The following is a 25,791-nucleotide window of genomic DNA, read 5'->3' as shown; positions in this document are numbered from 1 at the left end:
AAAAGCGCTAAAAACGGCCGAAAATGGGGGAAAAGAGGGCTGAGACCCGCTTGGATGGCCTCCCGAGACTTCAAGGATCATGAAAATATGTCTAAGTGTTGAAACACTTAGTCATTTTTCCGCCCAGACCCTCTTTTCCAACTCTCTCCTGATATCGTTCCGGCAGTGATTTTCTTTATAAGGGCCCGAAAAGCGTTTTGACTTTCACTCCCAGAACGCCCCCCCCGTCGTGGGGGCAGTACTGCTTTTTTTAAAACCCCGTATCTCCCTCATTTTTAAAGATAGAACCATGCGGTCTTCACCGGGCTGCTCTTCGGGCTCCGGAGATTCGAACCATATCCGGTTTTCCCGGATAAAACGCATTTTTGACCGATTTTTGGAGCTCATTTCCCGGTAAACTTCTTTCGCTTCTACCGCCGGCTGGGAAGGTCCTAGAGACGATCCGAGACCACCACCGTGTTCCCCGCGGTCCAAGCTTTCAGCCAATATATGGTTTGCCTGGGTGCAGTGCGTTTTTAAGGATCGAACCGGAGCTCCGGAGGTCCAGACCGGGGATCCGCGGCAGAGCTATCCGGGAGGGCCGCGCTAGCAGGCGGACGAAATCTGCAGCTGCTCACCGCCGAGTCTCCCCCTCTGGAAGTCCGGTTTTCGGACCTCCACCCAGGCTTCCGGGACCGACACCCTCGTGACCGGGGCCGTCTCAGGAGCTCGATGATCCGGGTCTCGGGTCGGTGGGACCCCGGGAACCGGACCGGAGGTCCGGTTGGGCCCAAAACGGTTAAAAATTCGTATAAATTCGGGGGAACGTCCTAGCGGAAATCGGAGACCACCAGAACCATCCGCGGACCGGCCCGGATCCGACGGTGTGCGGCTCGCCCGGGTTCCGGTCCGTTTGGACCGACTTATCGCGGGGCAAAGCCGGCCCGGTTTGACGCTAATCCTTTGGAGACCCGTAGAAGCTCGAGGGAAGGTCCTAGAGACGATCCGAGACCACCTCCGTGTTCAGGAGGCTCGGAGCTTTAAAACGGTATATGACATGCACGTATGGGGGGCCCCGATCTCCCAGGAGAGCCGGAAATGTCGTTTTCAGCCATCCGGAAAAGGGCCCTCCATAGGGAATGAATGGGAGACCACCCGACCTTTGAACCGGGGCTGCAGCCGCAAACGGGGTCCGATCTCCGCGTGCTTCGGCACCCTTGGAGGGTACGTCGGGGGCTATGGCCAAACCGAGTTTGAGACCCCTGGCTCTTATGGTTGGGTCTCCAGGGGGTCTCAAATCTGGGGCCCCCCAGGGCCTGGATCTCGGCCTCGGGGGGCGGGGGGCCCGGACCAACGGTGGCACACGGTCGTGGGGGTTGCCCCCAACCGACCCACCGAGTTTCAGCCCTCTGGGACACCGTTAAGGGGGTCTCCCGCGGGGGTCTTTGCCTCCGTCCCATAACCCACCTTACCTTTGGAGACCCGTAGAAGGTCGGGGGAAGGTCCTAGAGGCGATCCGAGACCACCTCCGTGTTCAGGAGGCTCGGAGCTTTAAAACGGTATATGACATGCACGTATGGGGGGCCCCGATCTCCCAGGAGAGCCGGAAATGTCGTTTTCAGCCATCCGGAAAAGGGCCCTCCATAGGGAATGAATGGGAGACCACCCGACACTTCGGGCGGGCCTGGAGCCGCAAACTTGGTCCGATCTCCGCGTGCTTTGGAACCCTTGGAGGGTACGTCGGGGGCTATGGCCAAACCGAGTTTGAGACCCCTGGCTCTTATGGTTGGGTCTCCAGGGGGTCTCAAAGTCCGGGGGCCCCCCAGGGCCGGGATCCAGGCCCTGGGGGGCGGGGGGCCCGGACCAACGGTGGCACACGGTCCGGGGGAAGGCCCCGGACCGACCCACCGAGTTTGAGACCCCTGGCTCATAGGGTAGGGTCTCCAGGGGGTCTCAAAGTCCGGGGGCCCCCCAGGGCCGGGATCCAGGCCCTGGGGGGCGGGGGGCCCGGACCAACGGTGGCACACGGTCCGGGGGAAGGCCCCGGACCGACCCACCGAGTTTCAGCCCTCTGGGACCCCGTTAAGGGGGTCTCCCGCGGGGGTCTTTTCCTCCGTCCCATAACCCATCCGGAGGAGGAATAAATGAACTGCACAAAGACTTTCACCTGACATTGAATTGATGGGTAATTTTACTCCTTTTTTAAAACGATAATTATCTTCTCCCCTTTGAACGGCCTTCTCCCCGTTTCTTTAACTTAAATCTTGCTCTCCGTGCCTAAACCTAAAACAAACCTAATTTATTTTTATTATGGACCGTTTCACTGTTTTTTTTTGGAAGCCTTACCGTCCAATATTTTCCCTCAACCTAACCTCTCAGGATTTCAGTCAAAGCTAGGGGGGAGGCTCGATTTTTTTTTCCCTATTCCCTGATTTGGCACAGCCCTAACGCCACGGATCCCTAACGCCTAACCCCACGGATCCCTAACGCCTAACCCGTTTCCGACTGATCCTCCGTCGGCCCACGCAGGCTAAACCCTGAGTCGGGCGAAGAAGCCGTCGCGGCACACGCGTCCGGAACCCGTGCGAACCCCACCGCAGACCTGGCTTCGGCATCCGTAGCACGTTCGCTTCACGAGTTATTCTCATTTTGACTGATCTGACTTGGCTGTAGCCCTCTATCCTAGTGTCTTGTGAGTTAGGAAAGACGCTGAAGCTTTCCTATTCCCTGATTTGGCACATGTGATGGCAGTTACTGACTCCATCTAGTGGACGGAAAATTGAAGTGCGCATAACCACTTCTCACCTCACCAGAACTGATCCAGCACAACCAAATGTCACCCGATCCTCCACCGGCGCCATCCGGAGGAGGAATAAATGAACTGCACAAAGACTTTCACCTGACATTGAATTGATGGGTAATTTTACTCCTTTTTTAAAACGATAATTATCTTCTCCCCTTTAAACGGCCTTCTCCCCGTTTCTTTAACTTAAATCTTGCTCTCCGTGCCTAAACCTAAAACAAACCTAATTTATTTTTATTATGGACCGTTTTCCAGTTTTTTTGGGAAGCCTTACCTTCCAGTATTCTCCCTCAACCTAACCTCTCAGGATTTCAGTCACAGCTAAACTTGTTAGAAAAGGCCCTTAAAGTACAGTTTGCTTCGTGACCTTTGACCTCGCTCCACCTAACCCCAATCTGATTAGGGACCCCTAAACAACAACCTCGATGCTCCTTGCCTTTCCCCATTCATTTTGAGCGGTGCGCTTTTTCAGATCAATGGGAGTCTATGGGAGCGACGGCGGGGGAACGTGCCACGCCGGTCAGAATTCCCGGGCATCTGGCACCCCACCCGCAGACTCTCTGTGCCGAGTTTCGCCCGCCTGAGGCTCACCGTTTCGGAGCTATTTCGAGTGCTCAAATGAGCAACTGGGTTTTCTTCCTATATCCTGCTCTGAGCGGTTAGGGAAGAGGCTCCAGCTAGGGAAGAGGCTCCTGCTTTCTCCTATTCCCTGATTTGGCCTGAAATGCAGCGACCGACTCCATCTAGTGGCGGAAAAATTGAAGTGCGCATAACCGCTTCTCACCTCACCAGAAATGATCCCGTGCCACCAAATGTCACCCGATGCTCGACCGGCGCCATCCGGAGGAGGAATAAATGAACTGCACAAAGACTTTCACCTGACATTTAACTGATGGGTAATTTTACTCCTTTTTTAAAATGATAATTATCTTCTCCCCTTTGAACGGCCTTCTCCCCGTTTCTTTAACTTAAATCTTGCTCTCCGTGCCTAAACCTAAAACAAACCTAATTTATTTTTATTATGGACCGTTTCACTGTTTTTTTTTGGAAGCCTTACCGTCCAATATTTTCCCTCAACCTAACCTCTCAGGATTTCAGTCAAAGCTAGGGGGGAGGCTCGATTTTTTTTTCCCTATTCCCTGATTTGGCACAGCCCTAACGCCACGGATCCCTAACGCCTAACCCCACGGATCCCTAACGCCTAACCCGTTTCCGACTGATCCTCCGTCGGCCCACGCAGGCTAAACCCTGAGTCGGGCGAAGAAGCCGTCGCGGCACACGCGTCCGGAACCCGTGCGAACCCCACCGCAGACCTGGCTTCGGCATCCGTAGCACGTTCGCTTCACGAGTTATTCTCATTTTGACTGATCTGACTTGGCTGTAGCCCTCTATCCTAGTGTCTTGTGAGTTAGGAAAGACGCTGAAGCTTTCCTATTCCCTGATTTGGCACATGTGATGGCAGTTACCGACTCCATCTAGTGGACGGAAAATTGAAGTGCGCATAACCACTTCTCACCTCACCAGAACTGATCCAGCACAACCAAATGTCACCCGATCCTCCACCGGCGCCATCCGGAGGAGGAATAAATGAACTGCACAAAGACTTTCACCTGACATTGAATTGATGGGTAATTTTACTCCTTTTTTAAAACGATAATTATCTTCTCCCCTTTGAACGGCCTTCTCCCCGTTTCTTTAACTTAAATCTTGCTCTCCGTGCCTAAACCTAAAACAAACCTAATTTATTTTTATTATGGACCGTTTTCCAGTTTTTTTGGGAAGCCTTACCTTCCAGTATTCTCCCTCAACCTAACCTCTCAGGATTTCAGTCACAGCTAAACTTGTTAGAAAAGGCCCTTAAAGTACAGTTTGCTTCGTGACCTTTGACCTCGCTCCACCTAACCCCAATCTGATTAGGGACCCCTAAACAACAACCTCGATGCTCCTTGCCTTTCCCCATTCATTTTGAGCGGTGCGCTTTTTCAGATCAATGGGAGTCTATGGGAGCGACGGCGGGGGAACGTGCCACGCCGGTCAGAATTCCCGGGCATCTGGCACCCCACCCGCAGACTCTCTGTGCCGAGTTTCGCCCGCCTGAGGCTCACCGTTTCGGAGCTATTTCGAGTGCTCAAATGAGCAACTGGGTTTTCTTCCTATATCCTGCTCTGAGCGGTTAGGGAAGAGGCTCCAGCTAGGGAAGAGGCTCCTGCTTTCTCCTATTCCCTGATTTGGCCTGAAATGCAGCGACCGACTCCATCTAGTGGCGGAAAAATTGAAGTGCGCATAACCACTTCTCACCTTTCCCCTCACCAGAAATGATCCCGTGCCACCAAATGTCACCCGATGCTCGACCGGCGCCATCCGGAGGAGGAATAAATGAACTGCACAAAGACTTTCACCTGACATTTAACTGATGGGTAATTTTACTCCTTTTTTAAAATGATAATTATCTTCTCCCCTTTGAACGGCCTTCTCCCCGTTTCTTTAACTTAAATCTTGCTCTCCGTGCCTAAACCTAAAACAAACCTAATTTATTTTTATTATGGACCGTTTCACTGTTTTTTTTTGGAAGCCTTACCGTCCAATATTTTCCCTCAACCTAACCTCTCAGGATTTCAGTCAAAGCTAGGGGGGAGGCTCGATTTTTTTTTCCCTATTCCCTGATTTGGCACAGCCCTAACGCCACGGATCCCTAACGCCTAACCCCACGGATCCCTAACGCCTAACCCGTTTCCGACTGATCCTCCGTCGGCCCACGCAGGCTAAACCCTGAGTCGGGCGAAGAAGCCGTCGCGGCACACGCGTCCGGAACCCGTGCGAACCCCACCGCAGACCTGGCTTCGGCATCCGTAGCACGTTCGCTTCACGAGTTATTCTCATTTTGACTGATCTGACTTGGCTGTAGCCCTCTATCCTAGTGTCTTGTGAGTTAGGAAAGACGCTGAAGCTTTCCTATTCCCTGATTTGGCACATGTGATGGCAGTTACTGACTCCATCTAGTGGACGGAAAATTGAAGTGCGCATAACCACTTCTCACCTCACCAGAACTGATCCAGCACAACCAAATGTCACCCGATCCTCCACCGGCGCCATCCGGAGGAGGAATAAATGAACTGCACAAAGACTTTCACCTGACATTGAATTGATGGGTAATTTTACTCCTTTTTTAAAACGATAATTATCTTCTCCCCTTTGAACGGCCTTCTCCCCGTTTCTTTAACTTAAATCTTGCTCTCCGTGCCTAAACCTAAAACAAACCTAATTTATTTTTATTATGGACCGTTTCACTGTTTTTTTTTGGAAGCCTTACCGTCCAATATTTTCCCTCAACCTAACCTCTCAGGATTTCAGTCAAAGCTAGGGGGGAGGCTCGATTTTTTTTTCCCTATTCCCTGATTTGGCACAGCCCTAACGCCACGGATCCCTAACGCCTAACCCCACGGATCCCTAACGCCTAACCCGTTTCCGACTGATCCTCCGTCGGCCCACGCAGGCTAAACCCTGAGTCGGGCGAAGAAGCCGTCGCGGCACACGCGTCCGGAACCCGTGCGAACCCCACCGCAGACCTGGCTTCGGCATCCGTAGCACGTTCGCTTCACGAGTTATTCTCATTTTGACTGATCTGACTTGGCTGTAGTCCTCTATCCTAACCTAGTGTCTTGTGAGTTAGGAAAGACGCTGAAGCTTTCCTATTCCCTGATTTGGCCTGAAATGCAGCGACCGACTCCATCTAGTGGCGGAAAAATTGAAGTGCGCATAACCGCTTCTCACCTCACCAGAAATGATCCAGCACAACCAAATGTCACCCGATGCTCGACCGGCGCCATCCGGAGGAGGAATAAATGAACTGCACAAAGACTTTCACCTGACATTGAATTGATGGGTAATTTTACTCCTTTTTTAAAACGATAATTATCTTCTCCCCTTTGAACGGCCTTCTCCCCGTTTCTTTAACTTAAATCTTGCTCTCCGTGCCTAAACCTAAAACAAACCTAATTTATTTTTATTATGGACCGTTTCACTGTTTTTTTTTGGAAGCCTTACCGTCCAATATTTTCCCTCAACCTAACCTCTCAGGATTTCAGTCAAAGCTAGGGGGGAGGCTCGATTTTTTTTTCCCTATTCCCTGATTTGGCACAGCCCTAACGCCACGGATCCCTAACGCCTAACCCCACGGATCCCTAACGCCTAACCCGTTTCCGACTGATCCTCCGTCGGCCCACGCAGGCTAAACCCTGAGTCGGGCGAAGAAGCCGTCGCGGCACACGCGTCCGGAACCCGTGCGAACCCCACCGCAGACCTGGCTTCGGCATCCGTAGCACGTTCGCTTCACGAGTTATTCTCATTTTGACTGATCTGACTTGGCTGTAGCCCTCTATCCTAGTGTCTTGTGAGTTAGGAAAGACGCTGAAGCTTTCCTATTCCCTGATTTGGCACATGTGATGGCAGTTACTGACTCCATCTAGTGGACGGAAAATTGAAGTGCGCATAACCACTTCTCACCTCACCAGAACTGATCCAGCACAACCAAATGTCACCCGATCCTCCACCGGCGCCATCCGGAGGAGGAATAAATGAACTGCACAAAGACTTTCACCTGACATTGAATTGATGGGTAATTTTACTCCTTTTTTAAAACGATAATTATCTTCTCCCCTTTAAACGGCCTTCTCCCCGTTTCTTTAACTTAAATCTTGCTCTCCGTGCCTAAACCTAAAACAAACCTAATTTATTTTTATTATGGACCGTTTTCCAGTTTTTTTGGGAAGCCTTACCTTCCAGTATTCTCCCTCAACCTAACCTCTCAGGATTTCAGTCACAGCTAAACTTGTTAGAAAAGGCCCTTAAAGTACAGTTTGCTTCGTGACCTTTGACCTCGCTCCACCTAACCCCAATCTGATTAGGGACCCCTAAACAACAACCTCGATGCTCCTTGCCTTTCCCCATTCATTTTGAGCGGTGCGCTTTTTCAGATCAATGGGAGTCTATGGGAGCGACGGCGGGGGAACGTGCCACGCCGGTCAGAATTCCCGGGCATCTGGCACCCCACCCGCAGACTCTCTGTGCCGAGTTTCGCCCGCCTGAGGCTCACCGTTTCGGAGCTATTTCGAGTGCTCAAATGAGCAACTGGGTTTTCTTCCTATATCCTGCTCTGAGCGGTTAGGGAAGAGGCTCCAGCTAGGGAAGAGGCTCCTGCTTTCTCCTATTCCCTGATTTGGCCTGAAATGCAGCGACCGACTCCATCTAGTGGCGGAAAAATTGAAGTGCGCATAACCGCTTCTCACCTCACCAGAAATGATCCCGTGCCACCAAATGTCACCCGATGCTCGACCGGCGCCATCCGGAGGAGGAATAAATGAACTGCACAAAGACTTTCACCTGACATTTAACTGATGGGTAATTTTACTCCTTTTTTAAAATGATAATTATCTTCTCCCCTTTGAACGGCCTTCTCCCCGTTTCTTTAACTTAAATCTTGCTCTCCGTGCCTAAACCTAAAACAAACCTAATTTATTTTTATTATGGACCGTTTCACTGTTTTTTTTTGGAAGCCTTACCGTCCAATATTTTCCCTCAACCTAACCTCTCAGGATTTCAGTCAAAGCTAGGGGGGAGGCTCGATTTTTTTTTCCCTATTCCCTGATTTGGCACAGCCCTAACGCCACGGATCCCTAACGCCTAACCCCACGGATCCCTAACGCCTAACCCGTTTCCGACTGATCCTCCGTCGGCCCACGCAGGCTAAACCCTGAGTCGGGCGAAGAAGCCGTCGCGGCACACGCGTCCGGAACCCGTGCGAACCCCACCGCAGACCTGGCTTCGGCATCCGTAGCACGTTCGCTTCACGAGTTATTCTCATTTTGACTGATCTGACTTGGCTGTAGCCCTCTATCCTAGTGTCTTGTGAGTTAGGAAAGACGCTGAAGCTTTCCTATTCCCTGATTTGGCACATGTGATGGCAGTTACTGACTCCATCTAGTGGACGGAAAATTGAAGTGCGCATAACCACTTCTCACCTCACCAGAACTGATCCAGCACAACCAAATGTCACCCGATCCTCCACCGGCGCCATCCGGAGGAGGAATAAATGAACTGCACAAAGACTTTCACCTGACATTGAATTGATGGGTAATTTTACTCCTTTTTTAAAACGATAATTATCTTCTCCCCTTTGAACGGCCTTCTCCCCGTTTCTTTAACTTAAATCTTGCTCTCCGTGCCTAAACCTAAAACAAACCTAATTTATTTTTATTATGGACCGTTTCACTGTTTTTTTTTGGAAGCCTTACCGTCCAATATTTTCCCTCAACCTAACCTCTCAGGATTTCAGTCAAAGCTAGGGGGGAGGCTCGATTTTTTTTTCCCTATTCCCTGATTTGGCACAGCCCTAACGCCACGGATCCCTAACGCCTAACCCCACGGATCCCTAACGCCTAACCCGTTTCCGACTGATCCTCCGTCGGCCCACGCAGGCTAAACCCTGAGTCGGGCGAAGAAGCCGTCGCGGCACACGCGTCCGGAACCCGTGCGAACCCCACCGCAGACCTGGCTTCGGCATCCGTAGCACGTTCGCTTCACGAGTTATTCTCATTTTGACTGATCTGACTTGGCTGTAGTCCTCTATCCTAACCTAGTGTCTTGTGAGTTAGGAAAGACGCTGAAGCTTTCCTATTCCCTGATTTGGCCTGAAATGCAGCGACCGACTCCATCTAGTGGCGGAAAAATTGAAGTGCGCATAACCGCTTCTCACCTCACCAGAAATGATCCAGCACAACCAAATGTCACCCGATGCTCGACCGGCGCCATCCGGAGGAGGAATAAATGAACTGCACAAAGACTTTCACCTGACATTGAATTGATGGGTAATTTTACTCCTTTTTTAAAACGATAATTATCTTCTCCCCTTTGAACGGCCTTCTCCCCGTTTCTTTAACTTAAATCTTGCTCTCCGTGCCTAAACCTAAAACAAACCTAATTTATTTTTATTATGGACCGTTTCACTGTTTTTTTTTGGAAGCCTTACCGTCCAATATTTTCCCTCAACCTAACCTCTCAGGATTTCAGTCAAAGCTAGGGGGGAGGCTCGATTTTTTTTTCCCTATTCCCTGATTTGGCACAGCCCTAACGCCACGGATCCCTAACGCCTAACCCCACGGATCCCTAACGCCTAACCCGTTTCCGACTGATCCTCCGTCGGCCCACGCAGGCTAAACCCTGAGTCGGGCGAAGAAGCCGTCGCGGCACACGCGTCCGGAACCCGTGCGAACCCCACCGCAGACCTGGCTTCGGCATCCGTAGCACGTTCGCTTCACGAGTTATTCTCATTTTGACTGATCTGACTTGGCTGTAGCCCTCTATCCTAGTGTCTTGTGAGTTAGGAAAGACGCTGAAGCTTTCCTATTCCCTGATTTGGCACATGTGATGGCAGTTACTGACTCCATCTAGTGGACGGAAAATTGAAGTGCGCATAACCACTTCTCACCTCACCAGAACTGATCCAGCACAACCAAATGTCACCCGATCCTCCACCGGCGCCATCCGGAGGAGGAATAAATGAACTGCACAAAGACTTTCACCTGACATTGAATTGATGGGTAATTTTACTCCTTTTTTAAAACGATAATTATCTTCTCCCCTTTAAACGGCCTTCTCCCCGTTTCTTTAACTTAAATCTTGCTCTCCGTGCCTAAACCTAAAACAAACCTAATTTATTTTTATTATGGACCGTTTTCCAGTTTTTTTGGGAAGCCTTACCTTCCAGTATTCTCCCTCAACCTAACCTCTCAGGATTTCAGTCACAGCTAAACTTGTTAGAAAAGGCCCTTAAAGTACAGTTTGCTTCGTGACCTTTGACCTCGCTCCACCTAACCCCAATCTGATTAGGGACCCCTAAACAACAACCTCGATGCTCCTTGCCTTTCCCCATTCATTTTGAGCGGTGCGCTTTTTCAGATCAATGGGAGTCTATGGGAGCGACGGCGGGGGAACGTGCCACGCCGGTCAGAATTCCCGGGCATCTGGCACCCCACCCGCAGACTCTCTGTGCCGAGTTTCGCCCGCCTGAGGCTCACCGTTTCGGAGCTATTTCGAGTGCTCAAATGAGCAACTGGGTTTTCTTCCTATATCCTGCTCTGAGCGGTTAGGGAAGAGGCTCCAGCTAGGGAAGAGGCTCCTGCTTTCTCCTATTCCCTGATTTGGCCTGAAATGCAGCGACCGACTCCATCTAGTGGCGGAAAAATTGAAGTGCGCATAACCGCTTCTCACCTCACCAGAAATGATCCCGTGCCACCAAATGTCACCCGATGCTCGACCGGCGCCATCCGGAGGAGGAATAAATGAACTGCACAAAGACTTTCACCTGACATTTAACTGATGGGTAATTTTACTCCTTTTTTAAAATGATAATTATCTTCTCCCCTTTGAACGGCCTTCTCCCCGTTTCTTTAACTTAAATCTTGCTCTCCGTGCCTAAACCTAAAACAAACCTAATTTATTTTTATTATGGACCGTTTCACTGTTTTTTTTTGGAAGCCTTACCGTCCAATATTTTCCCTCAACCTAACCTCTCAGGATTTCAGTCAAAGCTAGGGGGGAGGCTCGATTTTTTTTTCCCTATTCCCTGATTTGGCACAGCCCTAACGCCACGGATCCCTAACGCCTAACCCCACGGATCCCTAACGCCTAACCCGTTTCCGACTGATCCTCCGTCGGCCCACGCAGGCTAAACCCTGAGTCGGGCGAAGAAGCCGTCGCGGCACACGCGTCCGGAACCCGTGCGAACCCCACCGCAGACCTGGCTTCGGCATCCGTAGCACGTTCGCTTCACGAGTTATTCTCATTTTGACTGATCTGACTTGGCTGTAGCCCTCTATCCTAGTGTCTTGTGAGTTAGGAAAGACGCTGAAGCTTTCCTATTCCCTGATTTGGCACATGTGATGGCAGTTACCGACTCCATCTAGTGGACGGAAAATTGAAGTGCGCATAACCACTTCTCACCTCACCAGAACTGATCCAGCACAACCAAATGTCACCCGATCCTCCACCGGCGCCATCCGGAGGAGGAATAAATGAACTGCACAAAGACTTTCACCTGACATTGAATTGATGGGTAATTTTACTCCTTTTTTAAAACGATAATTATCTTCTCCCCTTTGAACGGCCTTCTCCCCGTTTCTTTAACTTAAATCTTGCTCTCCGTGCCTAAACCTAAAACAAACCTAATTTATTTTTATTATGGACCGTTTTCCAGTTTTTTTGGGAAGCCTTACCTTCCAGTATTCTCCCTCAACCTAACCTCTCAGGATTTCAGTCACAGCTAAACTTGTTAGAAAAGGCCCTTAAAGTACAGTTTGCTTCGTGACCTTTGACCTCGCTCCACCTAACCCCAATCTGATTAGGGACCCCTAAACAACAACCTCGATGCTCCTTGCCTTTCCCCATTCATTTTGAGCGGTGCGCTTTTTCAGATCAATGGGAGTCTATGGGAGCGACGGCGGGGGAACGTGCCACGCCGGTCAGAATTCCCGGGCATCTGGCACCCCACCCGCAGACTCTCTGTGCCGAGTTTCGCCCGCCTGAGGCTCACCGTTTCGGAGCTATTTCGAGTGCTCAAATGAGCAACTGGGTTTTCTTCCTATATCCTGCTCTGAGCGGTTAGGGAAGAGGCTCCAGCTAGGGAAGAGGCTCCTGCTTTCTCCTATTCCCTGATTTGGCCTGAAATGCAGCGACCGACTCCATCTAGTGGCGGAAAAATTGAAGTGCGCATAACCACTTCTCACCTTTCCCCTCACCAGAAATGATCCCGTGCCACCAAATGTCACCCGATGCTCGACCGGCGCCATCCGGAGGAGGAATAAATGAACTGCACAAAGACTTTCACCTGACATTTAACTGATGGGTAATTTTACTCCTTTTTTAAAATGATAATTATCTTCTCCCCTTTGAACGGCCTTCTCCCCGTTTCTTTAACTTAAATCTTGCTCTCCGTGCCTAAACCTAAAACAAACCTAATTTATTTTTATTATGGACCGTTTCACTGTTTTTTTTTGGAAGCCTTACCGTCCAATATTTTCCCTCAACCTAACCTCTCAGGATTTCAGTCAAAGCTAGGGGGGAGGCTCGATTTTTTTTTCCCTATTCCCTGATTTGGCACAGCCCTAACGCCACGGATCCCTAACGCCTAACCCCACGGATCCCTAACGCCTAACCCGTTTCCGACTGATCCTCCGTCGGCCCACGCAGGCTAAACCCTGAGTCGGGCGAAGAAGCCGTCGCGGCACACGCGTCCGGAACCCGTGCGAACCCCACCGCAGACCTGGCTTCGGCATCCGTAGCACGTTCGCTTCACGAGTTATTCTCATTTTGACTGATCTGACTTGGCTGTAGCCCTCTATCCTAGTGTCTTGTGAGTTAGGAAAGACGCTGAAGCTTTCCTATTCCCTGATTTGGCACATGTGATGGCAGTTACTGACTCCATCTAGTGGACGGAAAATTGAAGTGCGCATAACCACTTCTCACCTCACCAGAACTGATCCAGCACAACCAAATGTCACCCGATCCTCCACCGGCGCCATCCGGAGGAGGAATAAATGAACTGCACAAAGACTTTCACCTGACATTGAATTGATGGGTAATTTTACTCCTTTTTTAAAACGATAATTATCTTCTCCCCTTTGAACGGCCTTCTCCCCGTTTCTTTAACTTAAATCTTGCTCTCCGTGCCTAAACCTAAAACAAACCTAATTTATTTTTATTATGGACCGTTTCACTGTTTTTTTTTGGAAGCCTTACCGTCCAATATTTTCCCTCAACCTAACCTCTCAGGATTTCAGTCAAAGCTAGGGGGGAGGCTCGATTTTTTTTTCCCTATTCCCTGATTTGGCACAGCCCTAACGCCACGGATCCCTAACGCCTAACCCCACGGATCCCTAACGCCTAACCCGTTTCCGACTGATCCTCCGTCGGCCCACGCAGGCTAAACCCTGAGTCGGGCGAAGAAGCCGTCGCGGCACACGCGTCCGGAACCCGTGCGAACCCCACCGCAGACCTGGCTTCGGCATCCGTAGCACGTTCGCTTCACGAGTTATTCTCATTTTGACTGATCTGACTTGGCTGTAGTCCTCTATCCTAACCTAGTGTCTTGTGAGTTAGGAAAGACGCTGAAGCTTTCCTATTCCCTGATTTGGCCTGAAATGCAGCGACCGACTCCATCTAGTGGCGGAAAAATTGAAGTGCGCATAACCGCTTCTCACCTCACCAGAAATGATCCAGCACAACCAAATGTCACCCGATGCTCGACCGGCGCCATCCGGAGGAGGAATAAATGAACTGCACAAAGACTTTCACCTGACATTGAATTGATGGGTAATTTTACTCCTTTTTTAAAACGATAATTATCTTCTCCCCTTTGAACGGCCTTCTCCCCGTTTCTTTAACTTAAATCTTGCTCTCCGTGCCTAAACCTAAAACAAACCTAATTTATTTTTATTATGGACCGTTTCACTGTTTTTTTTTGGAAGCCTTACCGTCCAATATTTTCCCTCAACCTAACCTCTCAGGATTTCAGTCAAAGCTAGGGGGGAGGCTCGATTTTTTTTTCCCTATTCCCTGATTTGGCACAGCCCTAACGCCACGGATCCCTAACGCCTAACCCCACGGATCCCTAACGCCTAACCCGTTTCCGACTGATCCTCCGTCGGCCCACGCAGGCTAAACCCTGAGTCGGGCGAAGAAGCCGTCGCGGCACACGCGTCCGGAACCCGTGCGAACCCCACCGCAGACCTGGCTTCGGCATCCGTAGCACGTTCGCTTCACGAGTTATTCTCATTTTGACTGATCTGACTTGGCTGTAGCCCTCTATCCTAACCCTAACCCTAACCCTAACCCTAACCCTAACCCTAACCCTAACCCTACCCTAACCCTAACCCCTAACCCTAACCCTAACCCTAACCCTAACCCTTACCCTAACCCTAACCCTAACCCTTCAATTATAACCTCCGGACACATGGGAGCCCTGGGTCTACCCCTATCCCTAACCCTAACCCACCAAGGTCATGACTAGGGTTTGACCTAGGGTTACACTTAGAAAAATTTTCGAAAAATTTTCGGTCAGTACTTAGGTCGACTTTTGTATTTTTTTTACTAAGGTCAAAGTCACATGATATGCATATCAACGGACTCAGGGGGCGCTCCTGAGCACGGTGGTACCACTCCCGTTACGATCGGACAAAGTTTTGCACAAAGTGTCTTGGACGCACATGATATGTATATCCACGGACTCAGGGGGCGCTGCTGAGCACGACGGTACCACTCCCGTTCGGATCGGACAAAGTATGGGGACTTAGTGTCCTGATGAAGTTCCAAAAAATCACCTCCAGGAGTACCTCCAGTGGCCTCAGGGGGCGCCAAAACGCACTCTAGTGAGGTTCCCACAGTAAGGCCCAGGTACGACACTTAGTGCGTTTTTCGAAAAATTAAAGTTCAATGATCCCCCATGATCCGCATATCCACGGACTCGGGGGGACGCCCTGAGCACGTACGTACCACTCCCAGCTCGCTACGTCACTCCTAGCCAGAGATATGACATCACCAAAAATGAATGGGAGTCTATGGCAGCTATAGGAAGGGGAGGGGCTAGGACCACCAAACTCGGTGGGGAGGTGGGGGCCCCCGAGGGGTCCCTATGGACCATGGTTTGACCTCGTGACCTCCTTTAGTTTTCGAGTTATTTTGAGTGATCCACTTTTTCAAATGAATGGGAGTCTATGGCAGCTACCATAAGGAAACAAGCCACGCCCACCAAACTTTGATAGGTTGTAGGTCCCCTCAGGGGGCGTGTCTGTGCCAAGTATCAGCCCCCTAGCTCATTTACTTTTTGAGATATTTTGAGTGATCCAAGTCATTTTCTGGCTTTCATCCCTTATCCTAACCCTAACCCTACCCTAACCCTACCCTAACCCTAAACCAGTCACCACCCAAGGCACACATATGCCGGCCTCATCAAGTCACAACTCCTCAGATTCCACAGGATATGTACGCAGAGAGCAGATTTTGAGGAGACTGTTAAGATCCTGTTCTCTGCACTTTCCAAAAGAGGATATTCCAGGACTTTCCTCAGGGCATGTAGGAAAAGCTTCCTTGAGTCCAGACCCCCCGATCCGTCTCCCCTACTTCCTCTGATCACAACTTTCACCTCTTCAGCAGGCCAATTTGTATATAATATCAAACAAAATTTCACCAAATTCCAATCAGAAACCTCTTTACTTCAAAATTATAGAATAATTGCGGCATATAAAAGGAACAAAAATTTGAGAGACTTCCTAGTTAAAGCTGAAGTCAAACCTCTGGAGAGGCCCAAGGTGAAAGGTCAGAGTGAATTCTTCAAACAGTTGAGTTGGGTACAAAATAAATTCAACAACACAATTTTCAAATTGGATCAATTAGGCCACCCTAAATTAAAAAATTGTGTTTATCTAATCACATGCAAAATTTGTAAGATGAATTATGTCGGCGAAACGGGAAACACCCTCCTCACCCGTTTTGTCCAACACAGACATAATATTCAAAAGCAAAAAAAGACACATGTACCCTTAATTCGACACTTTATTAGGCACGGTTGGACCTCTGTTTCGGCTCTGGTGCTGGAATCCAACCCGGCGTGGTCTCCGGCCCAGAGGAGGAGAGCTGAACGGCTCTGGATCCACAGGTTGGACACTAAGATCCCCAGGGGCCTCAACGAGAGATAGGCTGCACTGTTGATTCTCCGGGCGGGACGTGCCCGTGCATCTGGGCGGGGTAGAGGGTAAGAGGCATTGGTTTGGGGAACCAATATTGGTTTCCTGACCTTTGACCTTGAACCCAAACCCTGCTCCAACCCGCAACACTCGTCCTAACCAGCCAGTGCCTCCCGCCTGGGTTCTTCTTCAGTGTCCTGTCTTCTCTGTGGTGACCATGGGATCCCTCCACACCTGTTTAAAACACAGAAACAATCTAGGATTAGTGCCTAAACCTAAAGTCCCATTCCCATGCCTAATCCTAACCTTTGACCCCCTCCTAATTTGAATATTTTTCCTTTATGCCCTTACCAAAGATTTTTTTCTAACCCTAACCATCCTAATTTGAACATTTTTCTTTTATGCCCTTACCAAAGATTTTTTTCTAACCCTAACCACTTAAAACTATGTATAATTAACCCTAATTTATAATTTTAACCCTAAATGTAAATATTTCCCCTAACCAAAATCCCTAAACACTCACGCTGTGCATCACCTGTCTTAATTTATATGTTTGACTTTTATTTTTAATCCTGTACGGTTGAATAAAAGTTGTTTAAAACCTAATTTTTATTAAAACATGTATATATAATGTAAATATTGAACTATCCTTGTAAATATGTAAATATGTTGCATAATTTTATTGATATTCTATGGTTTTGCCATCCTGACCTGTAAATATGTTTGTTGGCCTTTCACTGCACTGGATACAGTTCCTTTTTTTGACCAGTAGGGGGCGGGGGCGCTATTTTGTGTTTGTATATGTTTAAATCTCCTCCTCAGCCTCCCCCCTCCCTTCCTGTTCTATGACGTGTTACCTGCACTCGTTCGGCCAATCAGAGCCAATTGTTTATTCTGCTTGTTTGAAGTGCGAAATTTGAAACTGTTCTGCTTTATATACTTGAATCTTAACCGATGTTCTTAGTTGAGACAGCAGACTGCCTGATGAAGGTTTAATTTTGACCGAAACGTCGCGTTTTGTTTGCTTGTCTCGTGTTCTGAATAAAATAAGTGCCGAACGGCCTTAAAAGCAGTTCAGTTTTCCCGATTTTTCATTTATTCTATTTTAGTTAATTTTTATTTTTTCATTTAATCACAGTTTAGATTTTTTTATAAAACTTTTTTTATCATCCATCCAAAATGGTTTGGAATTCTGATCCTCTGGATTATGAGGATGACAACTGGACAACAGTCCACTACCACCGCGGCAGACAACGCAACCGGCAACCGGAGAACCGCTACCTCCGGAGCTACGAAGCGGCACCGAACAACTGGGACCCCCCTCAACAACGCTGGAGGCCCAGCTATGCTTCGGTGACCCGCTACCCCACGGCGGATCGCAGCAGAAGCTCCGGTCCACAACACCGCCAGCGGCAGTACCCTCCTTCCCGACACGGCGGATCCTTCCAGCCACGTCAGAGGTACCCTCCGCAACGCCGTGAGCCGCGTCCTTATGGTCGCGATGTGGACTTCCGACCACAACCATACCGCTCCCAGCCCCGCAACCAGTACCGCCAACCACGTACTGACTCCCGGGGCTGGAACAACAACGGAGCACCACGTCGGAACCACAACCAGCAGCATCAGCACCAGCAACATCAGTGGCAACAGCAGCAGCGCCAGCAACGGAGACAGCAGCGACAGCAGCCTCAGCAGCGGCAGCAACGCCAGCCCCAACCACGCCCAGCACCACGGAACAGGCCGAACCGCACCGAATACCAGCAATCGGACGACCCGGACTTTACCGTTAAGGTCAGATCCCTACACAGGCTGCTTAAAGCCACCCACCACCTTAACAATGTGTCCCAGAAAGATCGTGACCCACCGGCCATCCAGCGGATCACCATCAACCTGGCTGAGGCGATCAAACCTGCCAATCCATCAATTAAAACACTCGATTTAATTGATGGAAATGCCAGGAACTGGGCCTTCAACACAATGTGCATCCTGAGGCAACACTATCAGGATGTGCAAGAAGAAGAAAAACAGCTGCTTCTGGCACTAGGTGGCGACATGCTGCAACCGCTGGAGGTTGCTGTGAAATGGGCCAAACGCAACCTGGGCAAAAGATTCAACCCATCTGTAGCAGATGATGTCCAGGCTTACCTGCTGACCTCAGATGATGATGGGGCTCCCCCCTCTCCTGCTGGATCCTCTGCTGCTTCCTCCTCCTCCTCATCCAACCCATCCTCTCGGCACCTGAATACAGAGGATGATGGGCCACCTCAGCAAGCTGCAGAAACAGAGGGTGAACCTGCTGATCACCCTCCACCAACTCAAGCTGCAACTACAGAGGAGGAGGATGAATATGATTACTTCCACCGTTCCCCCTCCCAACCGGTGGTCCCTCGATCTTCCCCCTCCTCTTCCTCCTCCTCTCCCTCCCCCCCTCCTCCCCCACCCCCTAGACCTGTCATGTCAACCACAGCTACCATGACAGATCCTCCCCAAAATGACTGGTCACCTGTGACATCTGTGAGGAGCCTGGATGCAGCATGCAGCCCCCCTCCCCCTCACCATGCAGCAGAGAACATCACTCCTCTGCCCCAACGTCAGCAGGACCCAGCCAGAGAAACCACCTCTGTCCCCCGGAGAACAGCTCAAACCCCTGTGCCTGCTCCTCCACAGAGAAGGTCAACTCCTGCTCTAGATGAGGACATCTCCTTTGTGGCTGAGTTCCTGCAGGAGGAGCTCCAGAGATACAGATCTCCATCTACCCGCTCCTCCACCCCCACACCCTCCCTTCGTGAAGTTCGACTGACCTCTCTGCGACCCAGGATGGCCCCCATCCAACGCAGGCTACAGGTCAGCACTCAACGTAAGCTCACGTTTGGTGTTCCTGCCTCTGTCTCCTCCACGGCCGGCCCCACGGGCCCTTCTGTCGGCCGGGCCCTGATGACAGCCGGGCAGGAGGGCGTCCTGTCCAAGACCAGGAACTGGGCCCTCAACCTCGACAGCAGATGTGTCATCATCGGAGACTCCAACGTAGCGAGGTTCCCGAACGTGAGCAACCCTGATCTGCAGGTCATCAGCTTCTCCGGTGCCAGATGGAGACATCTGACACACCTGTTTGGAAGAACGCAGATCAACGAGGGTGTCGAGCGTCTGATCCTCTCTCTGGGGATCAACCACAGATCCCAGAGAAACAAGGAAGCTGTTGTGAGAGAGATGAAGGCAGCTGTGAGAGCTGCCAGGACCAAGTGTCCTAATGCAGATGTTTATGTTCCTGAGGTCAACTTCTCATCTGCTCTGCCTCAACATGAACAGGCAATCCTCTCTCACCTGAACACTCACATCATGCAGCTTCCTCTCTACATCCCTGCACTGAAGAAGACGTCCTTCACGGTGGCCAGGGACAGAATCCACTGGACCAAGGCCACTGCATCCCGTCTTCTCAACCACTGGGGTGAGTGGTTAAAATAGATTGCCCTGAGAGCCTTGGAGAGAAGGAAGGGCACTCTCAGATTGTACATAATAATATCTGTAATCTTTCAAAATCCTTTATTCTGAGTGATGCACAGCGTTCCCTTTTGAGCAGAGGTCTAACCTTCATTCCTAGTCAGGTTGACAATAAACAAATAACTAAAATGCAAATGAGGTTTGAATTACAAAAGTATCACAGAAGAATTAAACTAGCAGTGTATTACAAGGATGATGTATCTAACAGTAATAAGAACCTACCTTTCTTACCTGAATCCGACTGGTCTCCTCCAATCGACGCTCTTCCTCCTGAGGTGGGAAAATTAATTAATAAAGATCTAAAATACCTAGATAAAAACTTTAAATTTAGTAAAACCATACCTAACCTAACTATAGAAGAAAGCAAAGCACTTAAAGAATTAATGGATAACAAAAATATAATAATTAAACCTGCTGATAAAGGCAGTGCTATTGTGATTATGGATAGAGAACAGTACCTGTGGGAGGGCTATAAACAATTATACAATCAAACATATTACAAGAAATTGGATACTCCTATTTATAAAGAAACAGCCCCCCTAATTAGAAAAATAATTGATAATCTACATAAAAAGAAATTCATTAATGCTAAACAAAAATCTTACCTGCTTGGGCCTCCTGAACCCAGAGCCAGGAGATTTTATTTGCTCCCTAAAATACACAAAAAAAGAGAAGCTTGGAGCAAGAAAAATGAGATCCCACATGGAAGACCAATTGTTTCAGACTGTGGGAGTGAAACATATAACACAGCAGAATTTATTGATCATTATTTATACCCTCTATCCATATTACACAAAAGCTATATTAAAGATACCTATGATTTTATTGAAAAAATCAAATTAATTTCCCTACCTCAGGACTCTATTCTATTTACCATTGACATAGACAGTTTGTACACTAACATTGATATAAATGAAGGAATTAGTTGCATTAAAAGAATATTTTTAAAGTACCCAGATTCGAGGAGGCCAGATCGTGAATTAATCCAACTGCTAGAGATCAACCTGAAAAGGAATGACTTTGTTTTTGATGGAAACTTCTTCCTGCAAGTGAAAGGTACAGCCATGGGTAAGAAATTTGCACCTGCCTATGCAAATATATTCATGGCTTACTGGGAGGAGGGTGCCCTCAGCACTTGCAGAAAGACCCCTTTATTTTATTTCAGATACCTGGACGACATCTGGGGGGTCTGGACTCATTCTGAAGAAGACTTTAAGGAATTCCTCAATCATTTAAACACATACAATCCCTCCATTACAGTCAAGTCCACTACAAGCGTTAAAGCGGTAGATTTTCTGGACACAACCACCTTTAAAGGACCAAATTTTGACACGACACACAAATTGGATATCAAGGTTTTTTTCAAAGAAACAGACACACATGCCCTCTTATTTAAAACCAGTCACCACCCAAGGCACACATATGCCGGCCTCATCAAGTCACAACTCCTCAGATTCCACAGGATATGTACGCAGAGAGCAGATTTTGAGGAGACTGTTAAGATCCTGTTCTCTGCACTTTCCAAAAGAGGATATTCCAGGACTTTCCTCAGGGCATGTAGGAAAAGCTTCCTTGAGTCCAGACCCCCCGATCCGTCTCCCCTACTTCCTCTGATCACAACTTTCACCTCTTCAGCAGGCCAATTTGTATATAATATCAAACAAAATTTCACCAAATTCCAATCAGAAACCTCTTTACTTCAAAATTATAGAATAATTGCGGCATATAAAAGGAACAAAAATTTGAGAGACTTCCTAGTTAAAGCTGAAGTCAAACCTCTGGAGAGGCCCAAGGTGAAAGGTCAGAGTGAATTCTTCAAACAGTTGAGTTGGGTACAAAATAAATTCAACAACACAATTTTCAAATTGGATCAATTAGGCCACCCTAAATTAAAAAATTGTGTTTATCTAATCACATGCAAAATTTGTAAGATGAATTATGTCGGCGAAACGGGAAACACCCTCCTCACCCGTTTTGTCCAACACAGACATAATATTCAAAAGCAAAAAAAGACACATGTACCCTTAATTCGACACTTTATTAGGCACGGTTGGACCTCTGTTTCGGCTCTGGTGCTGGAATCCAACCCGGCGTGGTCTCCGGCCCAGAGGAGGAGAGCTGAACGGCTCTGGATCCACAGGTTGGACACTAAGATCCCCAGGGGCCTCAACGAGAGATAGGCTGCACTGTTGATTCTCCGGGCGGGACGTGCCCGTGCATCTGGGCGGGGTAGAGGGTAAGAGGCATTGGTTTGGGGAACCAATATTGGTTTCCTGACCTTTGACCTTGAACCCAAACCCTGCTCCAACCCGCAACACTCGTCCTAACCAGCCAGTGCCTCCCGCCTGGGTTCTTCTTCAGTGTCCTGTCTTCTCTGTGGTGACCATGGGATCCCTCCACACCTGTTTAAAACACAGAAACAATCTAGGATTAGTGCCTAAACCTAAAGTCCCATTCCCATGCCTAATCCTAACCTTTGACCCCCTCCTAATTTGAATATTTTTCCTTTATGCCCTTACCAAAGATTTTTTTCTAACCCTAACCATCCTAATTTGAACATTTTTCTTTTATGCCCTTACCAAAGATTTTTTTCTAACCCTAACCACTTAAAACTATGTATAATTAACCCTAATTTATAATTTTAACCCTAAATGTAAATATTTCCCCTAACCAAAATCCCTAAACACTCACGCTGTGCATCACCTGTCTTAATTTATATGTTTGACTTTTATTTTTAATCCTGTACGGTTGAATAAAAGTTGTTTAAAACCTAATTTTTATTAAAACATGTATATATAATGTAAATATTGAACTATCCTTGTAAATATGTAAATATGTTGCATAATTTTATTGATATTCTATGGTTTTGCCATCCTGACCTGTAAATATGTTTGTTGGCCTTTCACTGCACTGGATACAGTTCCTTTTTTTGACCAGTAGGGGGCGGGGGCGCTATTTTGTGTTTGTATATGTTTAAATCTCCTCCTCAGCCTCCCCCCTCCCTTCCTGTTCTATGACGTGTTACCTGCACTCGTTCGGCCAATCAGAGCCAATTGTTTATTCTGCTTGTTTGAAGTGCGAAATTTGAAACTGTTCTGCTTTATATACTTGAATCTTAACCGATGTTCTTAGTTGAGACAGCAGACTGCCTGATGAAGGTTTAATTTTGACCGAAACGTCGCGTTTTGTTTGCTTGTCTCGTGTTCTGAATAAAATAAGTGCCGAACGGCCTTAAAAGCAGTTCAGTTTTCCCGATTTTTCATTTATTCTATTTTAGTTAATTTTTATTTTTTCATTTAATCACAGTTTAGATTTTTTTATAAAACTTTTTTTATCATCCATCCAAAATGGTTTGGAATTCTGATCCTCTGGATTATGAGGATGACAACTGGACAACAGTCCACTACCACCGCGGCAGACAACGCAACCGGCAACCGGAGAACCGCTACCTCCGGAGCTACGAAGCGGCACCGAACAACTGGGACCCCCCTCAACAACGCTGGAGGCCCAGCTATGCTTCGGTGACCCGCTACCCCACGGCGGATCGCAGCAGAAGCTCCGGTCCACAACACCGCCAGCGGCAGTACCCTCCTTCCCGACACGGCGGATCCTTCCAGCCACGTCAGAGGTACCCTCCGCAACGCCGTGAGCCGCGTCCTTATGGTCGCGATGTGGACTTCCGACCACAACCATACCGCTCCCAGCCCCGCAACCAGTACCGCCAACCACGTACTGACTCCCGGGGCTGGAACAACAACGGAGCACCACGTCGGAACCACAACCAGCAGCATCAGCACCAGCAACATCAGTGGCAACAGCAGCAGCGCCAGCAACGGAGACAGCAGCGACAGCAGCCTCAGCAGCGGCAGCAACGCCAGCCCCAACCACGCCCAGCACCACGGAACAGGCCGAACCGCACCGAATACCAGCAATCGGACGACCCGGACTTTACCGTTAAGGTCAGATCCCTACACAGGCTGCTTAAAGCCACCCACCACCTTAACAATGTGTCCCAGAAAGATCGTGACCCACCGGCCATCCAGCGGATCACCATCAACCTGGCTGAGGCGATCAAACCTGCCAATCCATCAATTAAAACACTCGATTTAATTGATGGAAATGCCAGGAACTGGGCCTTCAACACAATGTGCATCCTGAGGCAACACTATCAGGATGTGCAAGAAGAAGAAAAACAGCTGCTTCTGGCACTAGGTGGCGACATGCTGCAACCGCTGGAGGTTGCTGTGAAATGGGCCAAACGCAACCTGGGCAAAAGATTCAACCCATCTGTAGCAGATGATGTCCAGGCTTACCTGCTGACCTCAGATGATGATGGGGCTCCCCCCTCTCCTGCTGGATCCTCTGCTGCTTCCTCCTCCTCCTCATCCAACCCATCCTCTCGGCACCTGAATACAGAGGATGATGGGCCACCTCAGCAAGCTGCAGAAACAGAGGGTGAACCTGCTGATCACCCTCCACCAACTCAAGCTGCAACTACAGAGGAGGAGGATGAATATGATTACTTCCACCGTTCCCCCTCCCAACCGGTGGTCCCTCGATCTTCCCCCTCCTCTTCCTCCTCCTCTCCCTCCCCCCCTCCTCCCCCACCCCCTAGACCTGTCATGTCAACCACAGCTACCATGACAGATCCTCCCCAAAATGACTGGTCACCTGTGACATCTGTGAGGAGCCTGGATGCAGCATGCAGCCCCCCTCCCCCTCACCATGCAGCAGAGAACATCACTCCTCTGCCCCAACGTCAGCAGGACCCAGCCAGAGAAACCACCTCTGTCCCCCGGAGAACAGCTCAAACCCCTGTGCCTGCTCCTCCACAGAGAAGGTCAACTCCTGCTCTAGATGAGGACATCTCCTTTGTGGCTGAGTTCCTGCAGGAGGAGCTCCAGAGATACAGATCTCCATCTACCCGCTCCTCCACCCCCACACCCTCCCTTCGTGAAGTTCGACTGACCTCTCTGCGACCCAGGATGGCCCCCATCCAACGCAGGCTACAGGTCAGCACTCAACGTAAGCTCACGTTTGGTGTTCCTGCCTCTGTCTCCTCCACGGCCGGCCCCACGGGCCCTTCTGTCGGCCGGGCCCTGATGACAGCCGGGCAGGAGGGCGTCCTGTCCAAGACCAGGAACTGGGCCCTCAACCTCGACAGCAGATGTGTCATCATCGGAGACTCCAACGTAGCGAGGTTCCCGAACGTGAGCAACCCTGATCTGCAGGTCATCAGCTTCTCCGGTGCCAGATGGAGACATCTGACACACCTGTTTGGAAGAACGCAGATCAACGAGGGTGTCGAGCGTCTGATCCTCTCTCTGGGGATCAACCACAGATCCCAGAGAAACAAGGAAGCTGTTGTGAGAGAGATGAAGGCAGCTGTGAGAGCTGCCAGGACCAAGTGTCCTAATGCAGATGTTTATGTTCCTGAGGTCAACTTCTCATCTGCTCTGCCTCAACATGAACAGGCAATCCTCTCTCACCTGAACACTCACATCATGCAGCTTCCTCTCTACATCCCTGCACTGAAGAAGACGTCCTTCACGGTGGCCAGGGACAGAATCCACTGGACCAAGGCCACTGCATCCCGTCTTCTCAACCACTGGGGTGAGTGGTTAAAATAGATTGCCCTGAGAGCCTTGGAGAGAAGGAAGGGCACTCTCAGATTGTACATAATAATATCTGTAATCTTTCAAAATCCTTTATTCTGAGTGATGCACAGCGTTCCCTTTTGAGCAGAGGTCTAACCTTCATTCCTAGTCAGGTTGACAA

At 49.3% G+C, this 25,791-nt stretch overlaps 1 protein-coding gene across 1 annotated transcript; it reads left to right on the top strand.

Moving 5' to 3' along the window:
- The first annotated feature begins 20,125 nt into the window (after positions 1-20,125).
- LOC148153538 (uncharacterized) lies at positions 20,126-22,193 on the top strand. The gene is made up of 2 exons (XM_088001665.1): positions 20,126-21,520; positions 22,058-22,193. The coding sequence occupies exons 1-2, from the start codon at positions 20,142-20,144 to the stop codon at positions 22,191-22,193; spliced, it is 1,515 nt and encodes a 504-aa protein (XP_087857791.1). The 5' UTR covers positions 20,126-20,141.
- The last annotated feature ends 3,598 nt before the right edge of the window (positions 22,194-25,791 follow it).

This window comes from Poecilia mexicana, unplaced genomic scaffold, assembly GCF_051168715.1.
Source record: "Poecilia mexicana isolate PSO_F unplaced genomic scaffold, ASM5116871v1 scaffold_20, whole genome shotgun sequence".
In the NCBI taxonomy this organism is placed as follows: Eukaryota; Metazoa; Chordata; class Actinopteri; order Cyprinodontiformes; family Poeciliidae; genus Poecilia; species Poecilia mexicana.
Note: the sequence above shows the minus strand (reverse complement) of the source record. Positions and strands in the feature narration are given on the sequence as shown.

What these genes read in the sequence shown, in the direction of transcription:
- LOC148153538 (XM_088001665.1), top strand. Translation starts at nt 20,142, where the DNA reads ATGCAAATGAGGTTTGAATTACAAAAGTATCACAGAAGAATTAAACTA. An exon ending in GAGGAGACTGTTAAGATCCT is followed by an intron (nt 21,521 to 22,057) that starts GTTCTCTGCACT and finishes ACACTTTATTAG; the next exon opens with GCACGGTTGGACCTCTGTTT.